The sequence below is a fragment of the Eucalyptus grandis genome, chromosome 8 (assembly GCF_016545825.1).
Source record: "Eucalyptus grandis isolate ANBG69807.140 chromosome 8, ASM1654582v1, whole genome shotgun sequence".
NCBI lineage: Eukaryota > Viridiplantae > Streptophyta > Magnoliopsida > Myrtales > Myrtaceae > Eucalyptus > Eucalyptus grandis.
The window spans coordinates 39,680,880-39,696,457 of record NC_052619.1 but is presented as its reverse complement, the minus strand read 5'-3'; the positions used below and the strand labels follow the sequence as shown (position 1 = coordinate 39,696,457).

At 42.0% G+C, this 15,578-nt stretch overlaps 2 protein-coding genes across 2 annotated transcripts; both read right to left on the bottom strand.

The window, feature by feature from the left end:
• Window positions 1-682: 682 nt before the first annotated feature.
• LOC120287215 (probable disease resistance protein At4g27220) lies at window positions 683-1,942 on the bottom strand. The gene has a single exon (XM_039299942.1). It carries the CDS (start codon window positions 1,940-1,942, stop codon window positions 683-685), a length of 1,260 nt encoding a protein of 419 aa, XP_039155876.1.
• On the bottom strand, window positions 1,733-6,482 carry LOC104448302 (probable disease resistance protein At5g47260). Its single transcript, XM_039301179.1, has 3 exons — window positions 6,260-6,482; window positions 5,482-6,158; window positions 1,733-2,151 (listed from the first exon to the last, which is right to left on the bottom strand). The coding sequence occupies exons 1-2, from the start codon at window positions 6,381-6,383 to the stop codon at window positions 5,596-5,598; spliced, it is 687 nt and encodes a 228-aa protein (XP_039157113.1). The 5' UTR covers window positions 6,384-6,482; the 3' UTR covers window positions 1,733-2,151; window positions 5,482-5,595.
• Between the last annotated feature and the right edge of the window lie 9,096 nt (window positions 6,483-15,578).

Sequence of the window (15,578 nt, the reverse complement as noted above, 5' to 3'; positions counted from 1 at the left end):
TACTTTGAAGATTTCGAAGATGGAGCAGCCACTCATGCGGAAACAGCTTTCTCATGTTACCACAACATTCTACCCTAAGAGATTGGAGAGAAATATCTTCAACTAGCAAGTATGGTGGAGGACCTCCGATTATCTCCTCCATCTTCTCACAATATCTAACTTTGATTCTTTTCAGAGTAGGGAAGTGGGGGCATCCACTCAGATTCCACCGCTCTCTTCATTTTATTACATTCCTCAATAGAAATCTGTTCCAGACTAGGGAAAAATGGGAGTGGATGCGGTGGTGGGGATGTAACTGCTGCTATTATCCCCACCTCAGTCCATATATTTCAATACTTCGTAGATGCGGAAGGTTGGATTTAGACCCATGACCAAAGAGATACTTCAGTTTCGGACATCTACATATTTGCAAAACCCTAAGCCTCGGGAAGAGGAGAGGGGTAGGGGGTAGGGGGTAGGGGTAGGGGTAGGGGTGGGGCTGGGAGTCACGACTATCGATTACTTCTTCATCTCTTCCTCCACAGAGAACCTCCGAGTTTCCCCATTCTTCTATTGCTAGATGCTTTAGGCATTCAAGTGGACCGATGCCGACAAATTTGTTATATAGTCACATTTTCTCATTCTCATTTCTTGCGCATCTCGGGAATCAAAATAAAAATGCCAGTGCATTCGCCTCCTACGCTCACAATGGCATGACCCCAGTCCCAAATGATGACTCCCTCCCCAAATTCCTCAAATTCCCAAATCGAGTATGATCACTTACTTCCGCAATAAACTTTGTTTTTTCTAGATGCACGTTGAGGTCGTAATAGCGAGGGTTATTACTCCGCTCAATAGCACTCACACACTTGTTGAAATCATCCACATTTTTAAGGTAGCATCTAGATGTCTCCAATGCCTCCAATTTTGTAATGTCTTCTTTATTTACCACCAAAAATTTAAGATATTGCAAGTTTAATAAATGGTCCAACATTCCTTTGGGCAATCTCTCAATACGTGTTTCAATAAGGTCAAGGTATCTCAAGTTCACCAACTTTTCCAGACCCTCAAGGGCTTCAAGACTCCTACAGTTTTTAGCGTCCAACTTTCTTAAAGATGTGAGCTTCCCTAGATAAGGAATATGGCGCAATTCCATACAATATCGAAGCAATAATGCCCTCAAGTTTACCAAGTCTGAGATGGAATTTGGAAGTTCTGTCATATTATGTCCACTCAAATTTAGAACCTTTAGCTCGCATAAATTTTTGAAGAAGGAATTAGGGATGACCACATCATGTGACAAGCCATAATCTAATAGAAGAGTTGATAGCTTAGGGCAATTTGGTGACAAGTTCAACGAAAATTCGCTAATGTTATTTTTCATTAGAGACACTTTCTCCAAAGCATCAGTCCAATATTCCTCATGTGGAATCCTCTTCAATCCCTTTCCCGATTTTACAATCGAAGTCGCACTCATGATGTGCAATGCCATGTCTCTAATCAAATCGTGCATCTTCATCCTTTTCCCATAAACACTCCATGGACTATCATAATATTCCAATAGACAAACATTTTCCAATTTGTTCATTATGGTGAGGCCTCTATCATATTGTTCCTTCCTTGTATTCAATTCACCAATCAATCTTTGGTCGATAAAGAATTCTACCAACTCAAACTTATGAATCAATTCATCTTCTGGATAAAGTGCACAAGATAAGAAGCATTGTTGCACATTGGGATTACCAAGGCGATCATAACTGAATTTCAGATTCATTAACACCTTCTTCTCCATATTTGTTTGTCCTATACTTGATTCTTTCAATTTCACCAAGGAATCCCTCCATTCAAACACATCAGTCACTCCTCGCATGGTTCTTGCCATCGTGATGACTCCAATCGGCAAGCCAGTACATTCTTTAACAATGGACTTCACAATTGCTTCAGTTTCCAAATTAAGTGGCATTTAAGGTCCAAGCTCCTCCAAAAACAAACTCTCGGCCTCTTTTTGAGATAGAGGATCGATTTTTGTCTTTTCTTGACATTGCATCTGGCGGCACACATCAAAGGATCGAGTGATTAAGACGAACTTAAATCCATGTGCTCTAACATGGATCCCACCTCTTCAAGATCAAGATGTTCCCACACATCATCAAGAATCAATACACAATTCTTCTTTTGTCGCAATCTAAATTTCAGGTGTATCATCTAAAATTAGGCTAATGGACTACTAAATCTAAACCTAGCTCGGGCTCTTCCAAACTCATACCAATTCGCGACTTAGGTTCAAGTTCTTAACATACAATTGATTTTTCAATTAGGAGTCGCAATTAATCTATTTTTTGGTTGGTCGATTAGAAACCCAAGCAAAGTAACGGGTGATTTACTTTACTCCTACGAATGAGTTCGGTGACTTGGTTATGCTAGATTTCTCTAACGCCATTTCGCTACTTTCTCTTTTATTTTGAAAAATGTTTGGCCGGTAGCTTGAATTGATTTTAAATCTATTTTCTTGACATGCGAGGCGACTATGCGGGTGCACAAATCATCAATTTAACAGCCGGATAAAAAGCAACGAATAAATTGCAAAACTAACCTCAGGGCAACGAAAGCATTTACATTGTTAGATCAGAATTTATATCAACCCCTAGATATGATTTCTAATTAACATGCAATCATTCAATTTTTGTTTTCACTGATTTAATGAGAATATAATCCATATGCAGTGTAATGCTTCTAATTTAACATGAAATGATATGACATAATAGTATAGCCTGAACTATATGAATGATTAAAGTAATTTTTTTTTTTTTATGTTTTCTTAATGAACATGCAATAATTAAATATGCAATCTAAATTAACCAAAATTACCTAATCTTAATGATGAGCAATTTCCAATCAAATGAACCTAATAACAATCACTAAATGACGTATATTTCATGAACCTAATTCTATATGACATGCACATGAATCTATCCTAGAAAATTAAACTAATTTATTCTAAGGCATTTTTGTATTTTTTATGAAATTCAAAATTAGAAAAATGTGAAAATTATCTAGCTAGATTAAGATTCTATCCCACTTATATTAAGGGTTAAGTCAGGCTAAACCCTAATTTAAGCAAGATATTATCTTAATTTATCAATCTCTAACCTAAGATGCGGTCTATCTAACAAGATTAATCTAAACGTCTTAATTCTACATGACATATGCATGATGAATTTTTTGTTGCTTTTTTTTTTTATATTAATTTTGAAATTTAAAATTGCCACATAATTAAACATGCAACTTAAATTAAACAAAAACTAACATCCTAAATGAATGCAACTATCGGGGGTTCGCGCCGTGGCCACCTTCCAACTTGGAAGGGAGAGGGTGGTGGGTCAAATCCCTACATTCTCGGGAGGTTGGAGGTGGGGACGATTTTATTTCGGGAGTGTGTTTCGACTCTCACGCCACGCAGAGCGGGGGCAAAGTGTCTGAGAGTGAGTGTTAGAGTAGAGACTAGAGTGTGGCCACACAAAAAAAAAAAAAAAAATGAATGCACTTTTTGGATTTTTTTATTTTTAAAAATTTGAAATAAAAATCTCTATTCTAAATATGCAAGATAATAAGAAATATTCTAAAATAAACATAATCCTAACTCAAATATTTTTGGATTTTTCCTTTAAATAAAATAAGATTGATTCAACCAACATGATAAAGAAATCAAATTAGATAGGATCGATATCTACAAATTGACGAACCATATCTCGCGCATGAAATCGGATTGCGAGTCAGATTTCGGACGTGAATATCAAACTATCAATCCCCAAATTTCAAAGCAATTTCATGTCAAGAGTTTCAATCTTACATTAAGGAACCATTATACTAAAAAAATAAAATTAAAACGAAATAAAGTTAATAGAAAGAAAAACTACCTAATTTGCTTTTCTTTTTTCCTTTTGTTTTTTTTTTTCGTTTTTCCTTTCCAAGCAAAGCAGCAACGTGGTGATTGTTGGCGTTCCGGTGAGGGGTGGCGGCGGGCGTTGGAGCTCCGGGGAGGGTGGATCGGCAGACGGGTGGAGCAGCGGGCAGCAGAGACCGGTGGAGCAGGGGCGCTCGGGCAAAGCAGTCGGCGTTCGGGCACCAGCGAGGGGGTGAGCAGGGGCGTCGGGTCGCGGCGTCGACTGGCGGGAAGAAGCTCGGCGTCCAAGGGCGTCGCGGGTCAGTAAGGCGGTGGCTTTGTCGGACTGGCGAAGCTTCAGCGTCGGCGGGCAGAGGTTCGGAGGTGCGGCGAGGCGGCAGCGACGGCGGATGCGGTGACGGAGCTTGTGGGTAAGGCGGTGCTCCGGTGTCGCGGATCGGGCAAAGACTGAGCGACGGTGACAGGGGCGGAGCTTCAGCTTGCAGCAGCAGGCTGGGCAGTGGCGGAGCAGGGAGAGGCAGAGTGGCGACGCCGAGATCTCGCGGGCTACGGGTGTTGCGGGAGGAAGGCGAGCACGGTTGGGATCGGCGCGGCTTCAGCAAGCGTCGACGAGAGGGCTGGAACGTCGAGCAGAGGCAGCGGCGCAGCAGCGAGTCGTTGCTGGTGCTGTGGGTAGGGCCGGCAGGTGTCGGTTCGGCAGGGGTTGTGTCGCGGCAAAGGGAGAGCGTAAGCGGATGGGTGGTGCGCGACGGGGCTGCGCGTAGGTGCGGCGGAGACCGGCACAGCGGAAACCGGCAGGCGGAACGGCGAGAGGAGACGCGAGGAAGATGATGAACAGTAGCCCTTTTCCTTTTCGTTTTTTTCTTGACCTCACGTCTCCCTCACCTGTCTCTCTCTCTTCTTTTCCTCCCTCGAAGACCGGCCGAACGTCCCTTATTCCTTTCCTCTCTTTTTGACTTTTTTGACTTTTTCTGTTCTTGTTTTTTTCCTTCCACCTCAAACGAAGAGAAGCCCCCTTATGGGGCCGTATGTGTCAATACGTGTGGCCCTCCCCTTCTTTCCTTGACCAAGCGATATGTTATAGTGTGATCTCATCACGGAAAGAAAATTTCTGCGCGAAATCTCTAATGACCATGCAATTTCTCTCATTTTGAGGCAAAAACTATATCATTCAATCTATTCTCCAAATACAATATTCCTATTTGATTATTTTGATGTTTCCTCTAAAATCTTCCAATCTTCTACGAAATATATCATGAAATGTATATATCGCATAAATATATGAAATGTTTACTGAATATTGGAAGGATATTACGAATCTTTTCCAGAAATATTAAATAAGTCAATTGTCGGTCATTAGAAAATAACAGGCTTGGGTCAATTTGCTCTCTTCGGAGGCCTAGCCCAACTCATCAAATTAAAGTTCTGAACTATCAAATCAAACCTATCCATCACCGGCCCACTGTAAATGCAAATTAAAAATAAATTTACCTAAAATTAGATATTATGCAATTAACTCTTTTTCAAGGATAAAATCAACCTCTAATTTTTTATATGATAAATGATAAAACAGATCGCCAAAATTTAGGTGTCAACATCTTTCTTTCTAAATGCTCCGACAACATCGCTGCTCATTTCTTCTCATCCTCATCCTCCATAATGCCCATTTTAATGCCTTCCCAATATCACTCTGCAACTTATAAATGCTGAAATCATTGGACACAGTGATAAAAAACCACATTTTCGAAGGTTGCATCTTCAAGAAGTCTATTATGTATGTGCATCATAATAGTTGTCTTCCCAACACCACCCATTCCATAAATACCCAATTTGCATCCATGATTCTTTGTAAGATGGTCCCAAATCAACTCAATGTTCCTATGAATCGCTTCACCTGTTAACTTTCGTTCCAAAAGTTTGACTCCTTTGGCATCTCTCTCTTCTATGAGCAGTGTTTGTGGAAGCGTTTTTCCCATGAGTTCTTCCACTTCTCTCGTCAATGTCTCCACCTGTTCCTTTGGTGGCAAAGTTTCCGCATTGGCTTGGCCAATTATTTGAAAACTATTTCTTGTTCTTTCTGTCTCTTTCAGCCATCTCTCAACCAATAGCCTCGGTTTCTTCCGAATTGAGGAAGCAGCAGACTCTATCTCCATCTGCTCCTTTATGACAGCTTCTTTGTCGTCGAGTTCCTTCACTTTTCTTTTCAGGTTTCTTATCATTTCATCGTTGGCATAGATACTCCGTAAGTTCATGGTTGGAGAACACCTGTTCATATCTATTTTATAGAAAACATATGTTAGACTTCAATGAAATAATCTGGGGATATTTAAGGATCTAACGGAACCATAGTAACAATGTAGATTAATCCATACACACCTTGTGATGATGACGGGCCGGTTGTATTTGTTGCTGCCTTTGGAACTTGCGAATCATCGATTGTCGCCTCAACAATGGGAGGGTCACTTGTATGCCGTGATGCAATTGAGGCATCTATGTCCATTGGAGTTTGCAATTGAGAGTGCTGATTGCTACCTTGCAAGCAATGTGAATTACCTGCTACAGGTAATTGATTATACTGGAATGACGATACCCCTGCTGGAAATTCATTGGCATTTGAGATTGAATAGAACATTGCGGTTGCCATAGCAAATTAAAAGGAGACCGTACTTCTTCCGGTAAAGCCATCATTGAACATGATGTGCCTTCACCTGCGTGTTATTCATCAAAATTAGGGTACAGTTAATTGGAACATGGGAGAATGCCGATTATAGTTAGTTTACCGGATCCAGTGGGTCTGGTGGACACTTGCAACACATTCGATGCACTGTTATTATGTTAAACACCCAATTAAGGAAATGTTGTAATTCCCAATGCACCGTCTCTCTTGTATTATGTATAATCAATGCATTGAAAAAAAATTTCTCATCAAGTATACTTAACAAGTGTAACAGGCACTTAGTTAACAAGACTCATTTATATAGATCAATAATTTTATACCTTCTGATGCCCTTGGGCCTATCATATTTATGATGTCCCATGGAGTCTGTAGAACTGACTCGACAATAAGAGGTCCATGGAAAAGTAGTGATGTAATAGGTGGCACTAGATCGATGCCATATCCGCACTGGCTGTCGCTTTGAAGTGGTTGACTAGAATGCTGGGGAGTGCTTATTGTGGCCATGTTACTGAATTGAAGATCCGATGCAATGGGACCAAGCAAAATGGAGCCCCGTAACTCATTTAAAATGTTATCATGGAGCTAATAGTCTAGTGAAGGCAATGGGGCACCTGGATTCTGTTGTGCATCTGATGTCCCAATGTAAAAAGACTCGATAAAAGAAGTCAACAGTCCATTAGGGAAGGTTGAATTTGGCAGGGGAGGTGCACTTTGGTGACTCGTTGCCCCATCGAATGGGGGGTTTGCGATGTCGGCCACCCTCATCTCATGTCCCATCTCTTGGGAGAATTACCAAAAAAGTCATAAACATATTGCAATTGTGCCAATTCAGTCCTAAACTTTTTTTTTTTGCCAATTTAGTTGTAAACCTTTTACAATTGTGCCAATTCAGTCCATCCAGCCAAAATTGGCTAGCCGGCACTAATGTAGACGCCGGCCGGCCAGAGAATGATTTTTTAATAATTTTTTTCGATTTTTTTTTAAATTTTTTGAAATTTTTTTCCTATCTTCTTCTTCCTCTGGCTAGCGTCGACCGGCCGGCCAAAGGCAAGGGCCGGCGAGGTCAGCGTCGCCGGCCACTAGCGAGCTTGAGTCTATAGATCATCTGTTCTTTGAATGTCATACTTCAGCGACACTTGCATTTTTTTGGGCTACAAGATGTAACATTCCGTGGCGAAATAGGTCCTGGATGGACAACCTTCTTTGGCTTATGAAGTACCTCTCGAGAAAGGAATTCTTCCATTCCTTGTCTCGGTTTTCTTTTGGGGCTTTGTGCCATATTATTTGGAAGAAAAGGAATGATGTCATCTTCCGTGGTGAAGCTGTGGTTATCTCGGCGTTAAAGAACCATCTTATTAAGGTTGTCAAGGACAAAGCTCGACTTACAAGAATGCGCCCAACTCATACAAGAATAGAAGACTTAAGAGATGTTGGGGTTTTGATACTTCTGTTTTTGAGCCTACGTAGGTGGGTTCTAGCCATTGCGACTCCTTCAAGGTTTCCCCTTTTGGCGTGGGTTGGTTTGTTTTGCTGGCAGATGCGGTCCGGCGATTGCTTGCTCCTCGCCGTGCTGCCATTCTTGCTAGGGTTTTTTTTTTTTTTGCCTTTTGTTTTGGTTGTTTTGCTTTTGTTGATTAGGTCCACTTGTTTTGCAGTCCTCCTTGTTTTTCTTCAGCTCAATTCCACTCGTCTTGACTTGTTGTCTTTATGAGTGTAAGTTTTTGGTGTCGAACTCTCTTGTATAGTTTGGTTCTTAGCTTAATATATTCTTACCTTATAAAAAAAAATAATTTCCGAGTAAAATAAAGTGTTTGGTAATCATACAAAATTTATATTCTTGGAATATAAAAATAATAGAAATGCATTTGGTAAAAATTTAAATTTTTGTATTTATTTATTTTTTCTTCTTACTCACGGACGCCAACTGCCACCGCACGATCGCCGCACGACTCCTTCAAGGTTTCCCCTTTTGGCGGTGGGTTGGTTCATTTTTGCTGGCAGATGCGATCGGCAATTGCTTGCTCTGCGTTGCTCCGGCCCTATTGACGATCGCCACACGACCGCTGCACGATCGCTGCACGACCGCCGCACGACCGCCGTAATTAATGCTTTGAAAAAAAAATTTCTTATCAAGTATACTTAACAAGTGTAACAGGCACTTAGTCAACAAGACTCATTTATATAGATCAATAATTTTATACCTTCTAATGCCCTTGGGCCTATCATATTTATGATGTCCCATGGAGTCTGTGGAACTGACTCGACAATAAGAGGTCCATGGAAAAGTAGTGATGTAATAGGTGGCACTAGATCGATGCCATATCCGCACTGGCTGTCGCTTTGAAGTGGTTGACCAGAATGCTGGGGAGTGCTGATTGTGGCCATGTTACTGAATTGAAGATCCGATGCAATGGGACCAAGCAAAATGGAGCCCCGTAACTCATTTAAAATGTTATCATGGAGCTGATAGTCTAGTGAAGGCAATGGGGCACTTGGATTCTGTTGTGCATCTGATGTCCCAATGTAAAAAGACTCGATAAAAGAAGTCAACAGTCCATTAGGGAAGGTTGAATTTGGCAGGGGAGGTGCACTTTGGTGACTCGTTGCCCCATCGAATGGGGGGTTTGCGATGTCGGCCACCCTCATCTCATGTCCCATCTCTTGGGAGAATTACCCAAAAAGTCATAAACATATTGCAATTGTGCCAATTCAGTCCTAACGTGTGTATCGTGAGAAAAAAAGATTTATTATATTCTTCATAGCAAAACATGTTGTGCTTTTTAACTGAAGTGGTGACATTGGCAGCAACCATCCAAACGTGTGTATCGCAGCAACCATCTAGTCATTGGCAGACAGGACGTGATCTAGATATCTTACAGCAATCCAATCAATCACAGCAGAGCTGTGACACTGAATCAGATGACTTGTTACGCCAGCAGCTTTCAATGGATGAGTTCGCTTTACTTCCTCTTGAGTCAAATCATCCACCACAGCTTTTTGATCAATCAGTTCAAGGCAACGGACAACAGCATCTGAGCGCATCGTCATCCTTACCCGATGAGGTGGCTGAAGAGCAGAGCAGAGAAGCCCACAGGCAATCCTCCATGGAACCACAGTCAAGTGAGCCTTGATCCTTGTAGCACCTCCACAATGCTCCTGTTCGCAGAAGTTACACCTCCACTTGCCAATATTTTCGTTTAGCAACGCCGCGTACTTCCAAAATGGATCCTTTTCTTTAGGCTCCCCGCCATCAATATCCTATAAGAAGTAATCCAGTTATATAAGGATGCTCAATCGGAGATTCTTTATTCGATTCTTACAAAACAGAGCCAATGCCAAGCAAAAGCATAGAACATTTAAAAACAGACAGGATCGATTTAAAAAAAAATGCATATAGAAAAATAAAGGATTCTTAAATTATGTTAAAAGTTAGCTGACCAGGTATATTTGAAGTCGTTGCAAAATCCTAGAATCCTCCTAATAGAACCAAACTGCCGGAGTTATGCACGCCCAAAGTACAAAGATCTCTCTCCTTATTTTACTGGAAACAAAAGCAAAAATAGAGAGATACCCTAGATCTACACAGTAAATTAATAGAAGAAAATTAAATCATACTTATCCTGCCGGGGGGTCGATGGCGACGGTAGGCGGTCGTGCGACGGTCGTGCGGCGGTCGTGCGGCGGTCGTGCGGCGGTCGTGCGACGGTCGTGCGGCAGTCGTGCGATGGCGGTTGGCGGTCCGTGAGTAAGAAGAAAAAAATAAATAAATACAACAATTTAAATTTTTACCAAACGTATTTCTATTCTTTTTATATTCCAAGATATAAATTTTGTATGATTACCAAACACTTTATTTTACTCGGAAATTGTTTTTTTTTTTTTTTTAAATAAGGTAAGAATATATTAAGCTAAGAACCAAACTATACAAGAGGGTTCGACGCCAAAAACTTACACTCATAAAGACAACAAATCAGGACAAGTGGAATGGAGCTGAAGAAAAACAAGGAGGACCGCAAAACAAGCGGACCTAACCAACAAAAGCAAAACAGCCAAAACAAAAGGCAAAAAAACCCTAGCAAGAGTGGCAGCACGGCAGCAAGAGGGCCAGAGCAACGTAGGAGCAAGCAATCGCCAGACCGCATCTGCCAGCAAAACGAACCAACCCACTGCCAAAAGGGGAAACCTCGAAGGAGTCGCAATGGCTAGAACCCACCTACGTAAGCTAAAAAATAGAAGTATCAAAACCCCCAACAACTTTGAAGTCTTCTATTCTTGTATGAGTTGGGCACAATCTTGTAAGTTAGAGTTTTGTCCTTGACAACCTTAATAAGATGGTTCTTTAATGCCGAGATAACCACAGCTTCACCACAGAAGATGACATCATTCCTTTTCTTCCAAATAATATGGCACAAAGCCCCAAAAGAAAACTGAGACAAGGAATGGAAGAATTCCTTTCTCGAGAGATACTTCATAAGCCAAAGAAGGTTGTCCATCTAGGACCTATTTCGCCACTGAATGTTACATCTTGTAGCCTAAAAAAAAATGCAAGTGTCACCGAAGTATGACATTCAAAGAACAGATGATCTATAGAATCAGGCTTATCATTACAAAAAGCACAACAAGTGTAGTCGATTCTACCATGAGACGGAGGCAAGCTTGGGTAGGTAAACGATTTTTAGTAATAAGCCAAAGATGGAATTGATACCTAGGAGCAATAACATTGTTCCAAGCAAAGGAGGCCCAAGGAACTAGGCTTCTCTTTCTCCTCAAAATTTGCCAAGCCGATGCAATTGAAAAAACACCGAAGGAATCACATTTTCAAGAAAACCTATCCCAACTCAAGGAGAGAGCCGGAAGGGCTATACCCCAGCAATCCAAAAGGGATTTGAAACTATGACCCAATGGATGGAAGAGGTCGGCGACAATCGAGTATTTCTGGAGACTAGAGGCATCAATAAGAGATTTTGGGTTTCACCTACTCCTTCTGTCTGCTCTTGGGCGTGGAAAAAGATCATGCAATTGAGGAAGGAATTTCGGTTGTCCTTTGTTTGGAAAATTGATAATGGATTGTTGGTGTCTTTACTCGGAAATTGTTTTTTTTTTTTTTTTGGTATCCAGGGAATCTCTGTGCGCTGCTTCGTGGCGAAGTAAACCTGGAGGAGCAGGTGAGTCACCACCACCCTTGCTGCTCCGAGTAAGTCGTGGGTTCTTTTCTCGCAAGGCGAGACGGCGCAGGATTCAAACTCCGAACCTCTCCCGAAAGGAACCTACGCTCAACCACTATGCCGCCACCACGGGTGGTTACTCGGAAATTGTTCCTAAAGTAGAAATAGAAAAAAAAAACTATTTCTGAATAAAATAGTTTTCCAGAATAGAAACGTTATCATGCGCACCCTAATTGAACACTGAGATAAGGACGAGGGGACATGGTCGGGCCATGCGGAACCGAAAGTAGGGAAAGCTGAAAAAGACTTGAAATAAAAGAAGAGCGCAAGTGGAACTGTCGGTGGGCTTCGGTGGATTGCTCTGATGAGGAGAAGAACGTGGTCAGGAAGGACACGGTAGCGGAGAAATTGCAGCAAACCCTCATGATGAATGACCATATCTTCAGCAAAGATTTAGTGTGAAAAGCAAAAGGTGAAAAGCAGGAAATCTCGGTCGGAGGGAGGCTGCTTTTAGTCGAGACTCCCCGGCGAAGCATTCACACCATCATGACCCGGTCCTTACGTATAGAGCTAGTCGGCAAGAAAGGAAAACGGGAGACATCAGCTAGAAACACATTACATGTTTTAGTTATAAGTTAAAAATTTATCAGAAAGAATTCCTGTTTTCCTAGAATGTCAAGTCAGATTCTAATCTAATTATTCCATTTTCTGTTTAGCATTTCGATTGAGTGAGATTCTATCTATTCCATTTAGTTAGATCGTATTTTGAATTGTCACGTAAATGATGCAATTGTAAATTAAATTAGGTAAATTTTTTTTAGTGATGATATAACAAAGTAATAGATTGATGGATTCCTCTGCTTCATCAAGAGACGTCTCATTGCTGCGGTCAAAATTGCTGCATCGCTATTGTGATTGTTATAGAGAATGACTATTAAAATCACGTCATCTGCCGTGAATTGAATTTGATCACCTGGGTTTTCTTGTTGGGAGTGCTTCCATTCTATTAAAGTTTCTTATCATCGATACTTATGACCAAATCTTAGAAAATCAACGAGTTCTTGCTTGAGTTTTTGTTTTCATTTTCCTGCCACGTTGGTGCAAGCTCCTGTTCAAACAAGGATAGTCAGTCCGTTGATGACTTGAGTTTAGCGAACTTGATCGGTCGACGATGGTGCTCAATGTCATCGTACACCAATTAGTCTTCATTAAGGGTTTGGGTAGAGAACCACAAAAAAAAAAAAAAAAAAAAAAAAAAAAAAAAAACAGCTGGAAAAGAAGAGAGAGTTGTACGAAAGAAAAGGGGAGAACAAAGGGACAAAAGAGAAAAGGCACTATTCCCTAATTGGTTAATTAACCCCCAGCGATTTATCATTATCTCATTTTACGTTTGGAGTTGACTCCGATAAACGGGATAGTTTAAGGACCTGTCTAGGTCTGAACTATTCAGACATTAGAGGTACAAAAAATCTGAAAGAGAAAAGGCAATTTCTTGGAGGTGAGAGCTAATTTCGCATCTGCTGTTTGTCTGGTCTAATCTTCATTGTTCGCCTTCGACGGATTCCTCCTGCTAGTTCAGCATTCCATCCCAGCTAGTGCGACTGCCCCCTCTCTCGGCGCCTAGTAAGTCCCTTTTCCCGAATCGTTTATGGCGAATTGCGGGTAGGGTTTATCGGGCTACTCTGGTTTGTTTCATTCTACTGGGATTGATGGACTCAGGGTTGTGCTGCTGAGATCTTGTTATTGGCTAGTGCTCCAGTGAATGACCAGAATCTTGGAACCTCGAATCCATTTGTTGTGTCTGGTAGTGGCGATGCGCAACCCCTTCAAGCTCTGGCTGCTGCTAGAACTCGTAGTAAGGGTAGGTCGCGCTTGAAACGTCCTCAGCTAAGAAGAGAGGCTTGTAAGGCAAACCCTCGCACTTGGGTTGCAGTTGTGAAGATCATGGCTAAAGGGTACGAGCTGGAATATACCCCTTCGACTTTCGGGAACAACAAACGGTCATTGTTATGACAGAGCAAGATTTACAAGCGGCAGATCCTAAGCTACACGACTGCTTATTGGGTTACTTTCTTGGGCGACGCATCCCATTTAAAGTTGTTGAGGAGGCTCTAAAAAAAGCTTGGGACCAAACCTATTTGAGATCATGTCCAATGGACAAGGATCCTTCCTTCTCCATATCTCGGACAGGGACTTTAGGCGGAAACTTCTTGAAGGCGGCCCTATAACCGTTGCTAGAATTCTTCTAGCTCTGCAGCAATGGACCCTTGGTTTGGAGCTCAAGAAAGCCGTTCAGCTTTCAGTGTCAGTATGGGTGAAGCTAACGAAGTTGCCCTACTCTTTCTGGTTAGCACAATCCATTTGTAAAGTGGCTAGTGCTTTGGGGAAACCATTATAAGTGGATCATCGAACTGAACAATTGAAGGCAATGTCGTTTGCGCGGGTCTGCGTTGAGATAACTGCTGATCAACCTTTGTGTGACTCAATTGAGCTAGAACATGAAGGAGAAACCATTGAGGTTGGAGTTGAATATGAATGGAGGCCAGTTGCCTGCTCGAGTTGCGGAATTTTTGGTCACAAGTGCCCTCCATCTATGGAAAAACCTTCTGCTCATGCCTCAGAAGCACAACCTTTGGTCTCTACATCCGGAGTTCGTCCTGTTCTTGTTGCGATACGCTTCTTCCCTCTCCGCTAGATACTGCCCCTGCTCAGCAAGTGGTGGTTGAGGCCTCTTTGGCCCCTGTTTTACCTTTGGCTACACCACAGATGCCGTTGCCTGTAGTCCCTGATCCCATCAGCATCCTTCTTGTTGGACCGTCTGGTTCGGGTGAAAGATAAGATTATAGCCCCGGTGACTTTGCCTCAGGACTCTTTTGATCCTATTCTTGCTGATTTGGGTTGGAAGAAGGTCAAGAATAAGAAGAAAAGGCAGTCTCCAGCCAAGGATGAAGCTTCCTTCAGTCTTGCCCCGCCCAATGAAGGGGGGCAATTCTTGAAACCGAAGTCCCCTCTACTGTTGAACCTAGCTACTGTGGTAAGCTCCAAGCCTCTGAAAATCTCCTCTTAGGTTACTATTAGAGCTAACCAAGGGCGATCCCAGCAAAAGTCAGGTCTCTCATCCCCTGTTGGCTCTCACCATAATTCGGATGTGGATGAGATTTGTAGTGTGAGTAGATTGGTTGCTCTAAGTGATGATGATCTGCTCTCAGATAGACCCCTGTCCTCAAAAGGCCCGAGTTCTCCTAAGGTGGTTATAAGCATTTAGGACCAACTTTTGTTACTTCCACCGGACCCTCCTACACCGCTCCCTTCGGCTGTTCCTAAGGCGACTTCTACTAGTCGCAAGGCCTCCAAGAGGAGGTAAGTCCCTGTTCCCCCTCCTAATGTTTTTTGGCTTCTAGAATATAAGAGGCATGTTGAATCCCATCAGACGTGCGGAAATTAGAAAGTTTGTTTCTTCAAACAAGTTGTGTCTAGTAGGGCTTTTTGAGACTAAAGTTCTTGAATCGCTTTTTGATTCCATATCTTTTACCTTGCTAAGAGGATGGAAGTGGGTTGCCAACTATGATTGTGCCCCGCGTGGTAGAATTTGGCTCGGGTGGAACTTGGATTTTGCAAATTTTGATCTTATCTCTACTAGTGCTCAGGCTATTCATGGCCGCTTCAAGCTTATCACCGGCAATACCTCCTGCTGCATTTCGATGGTGTATGGAGAGCACACTTTTGTCAAACACAGGTGGACAATAGTTAGAACTCTCCAGTGATTTTTCTAAAGGCTCGCCTCAAATCGCTTAACCAATAAGCTTTCTCGGACATCTCTATTAGAACTACTGAAGTTAGAGAAGCTCTTCGG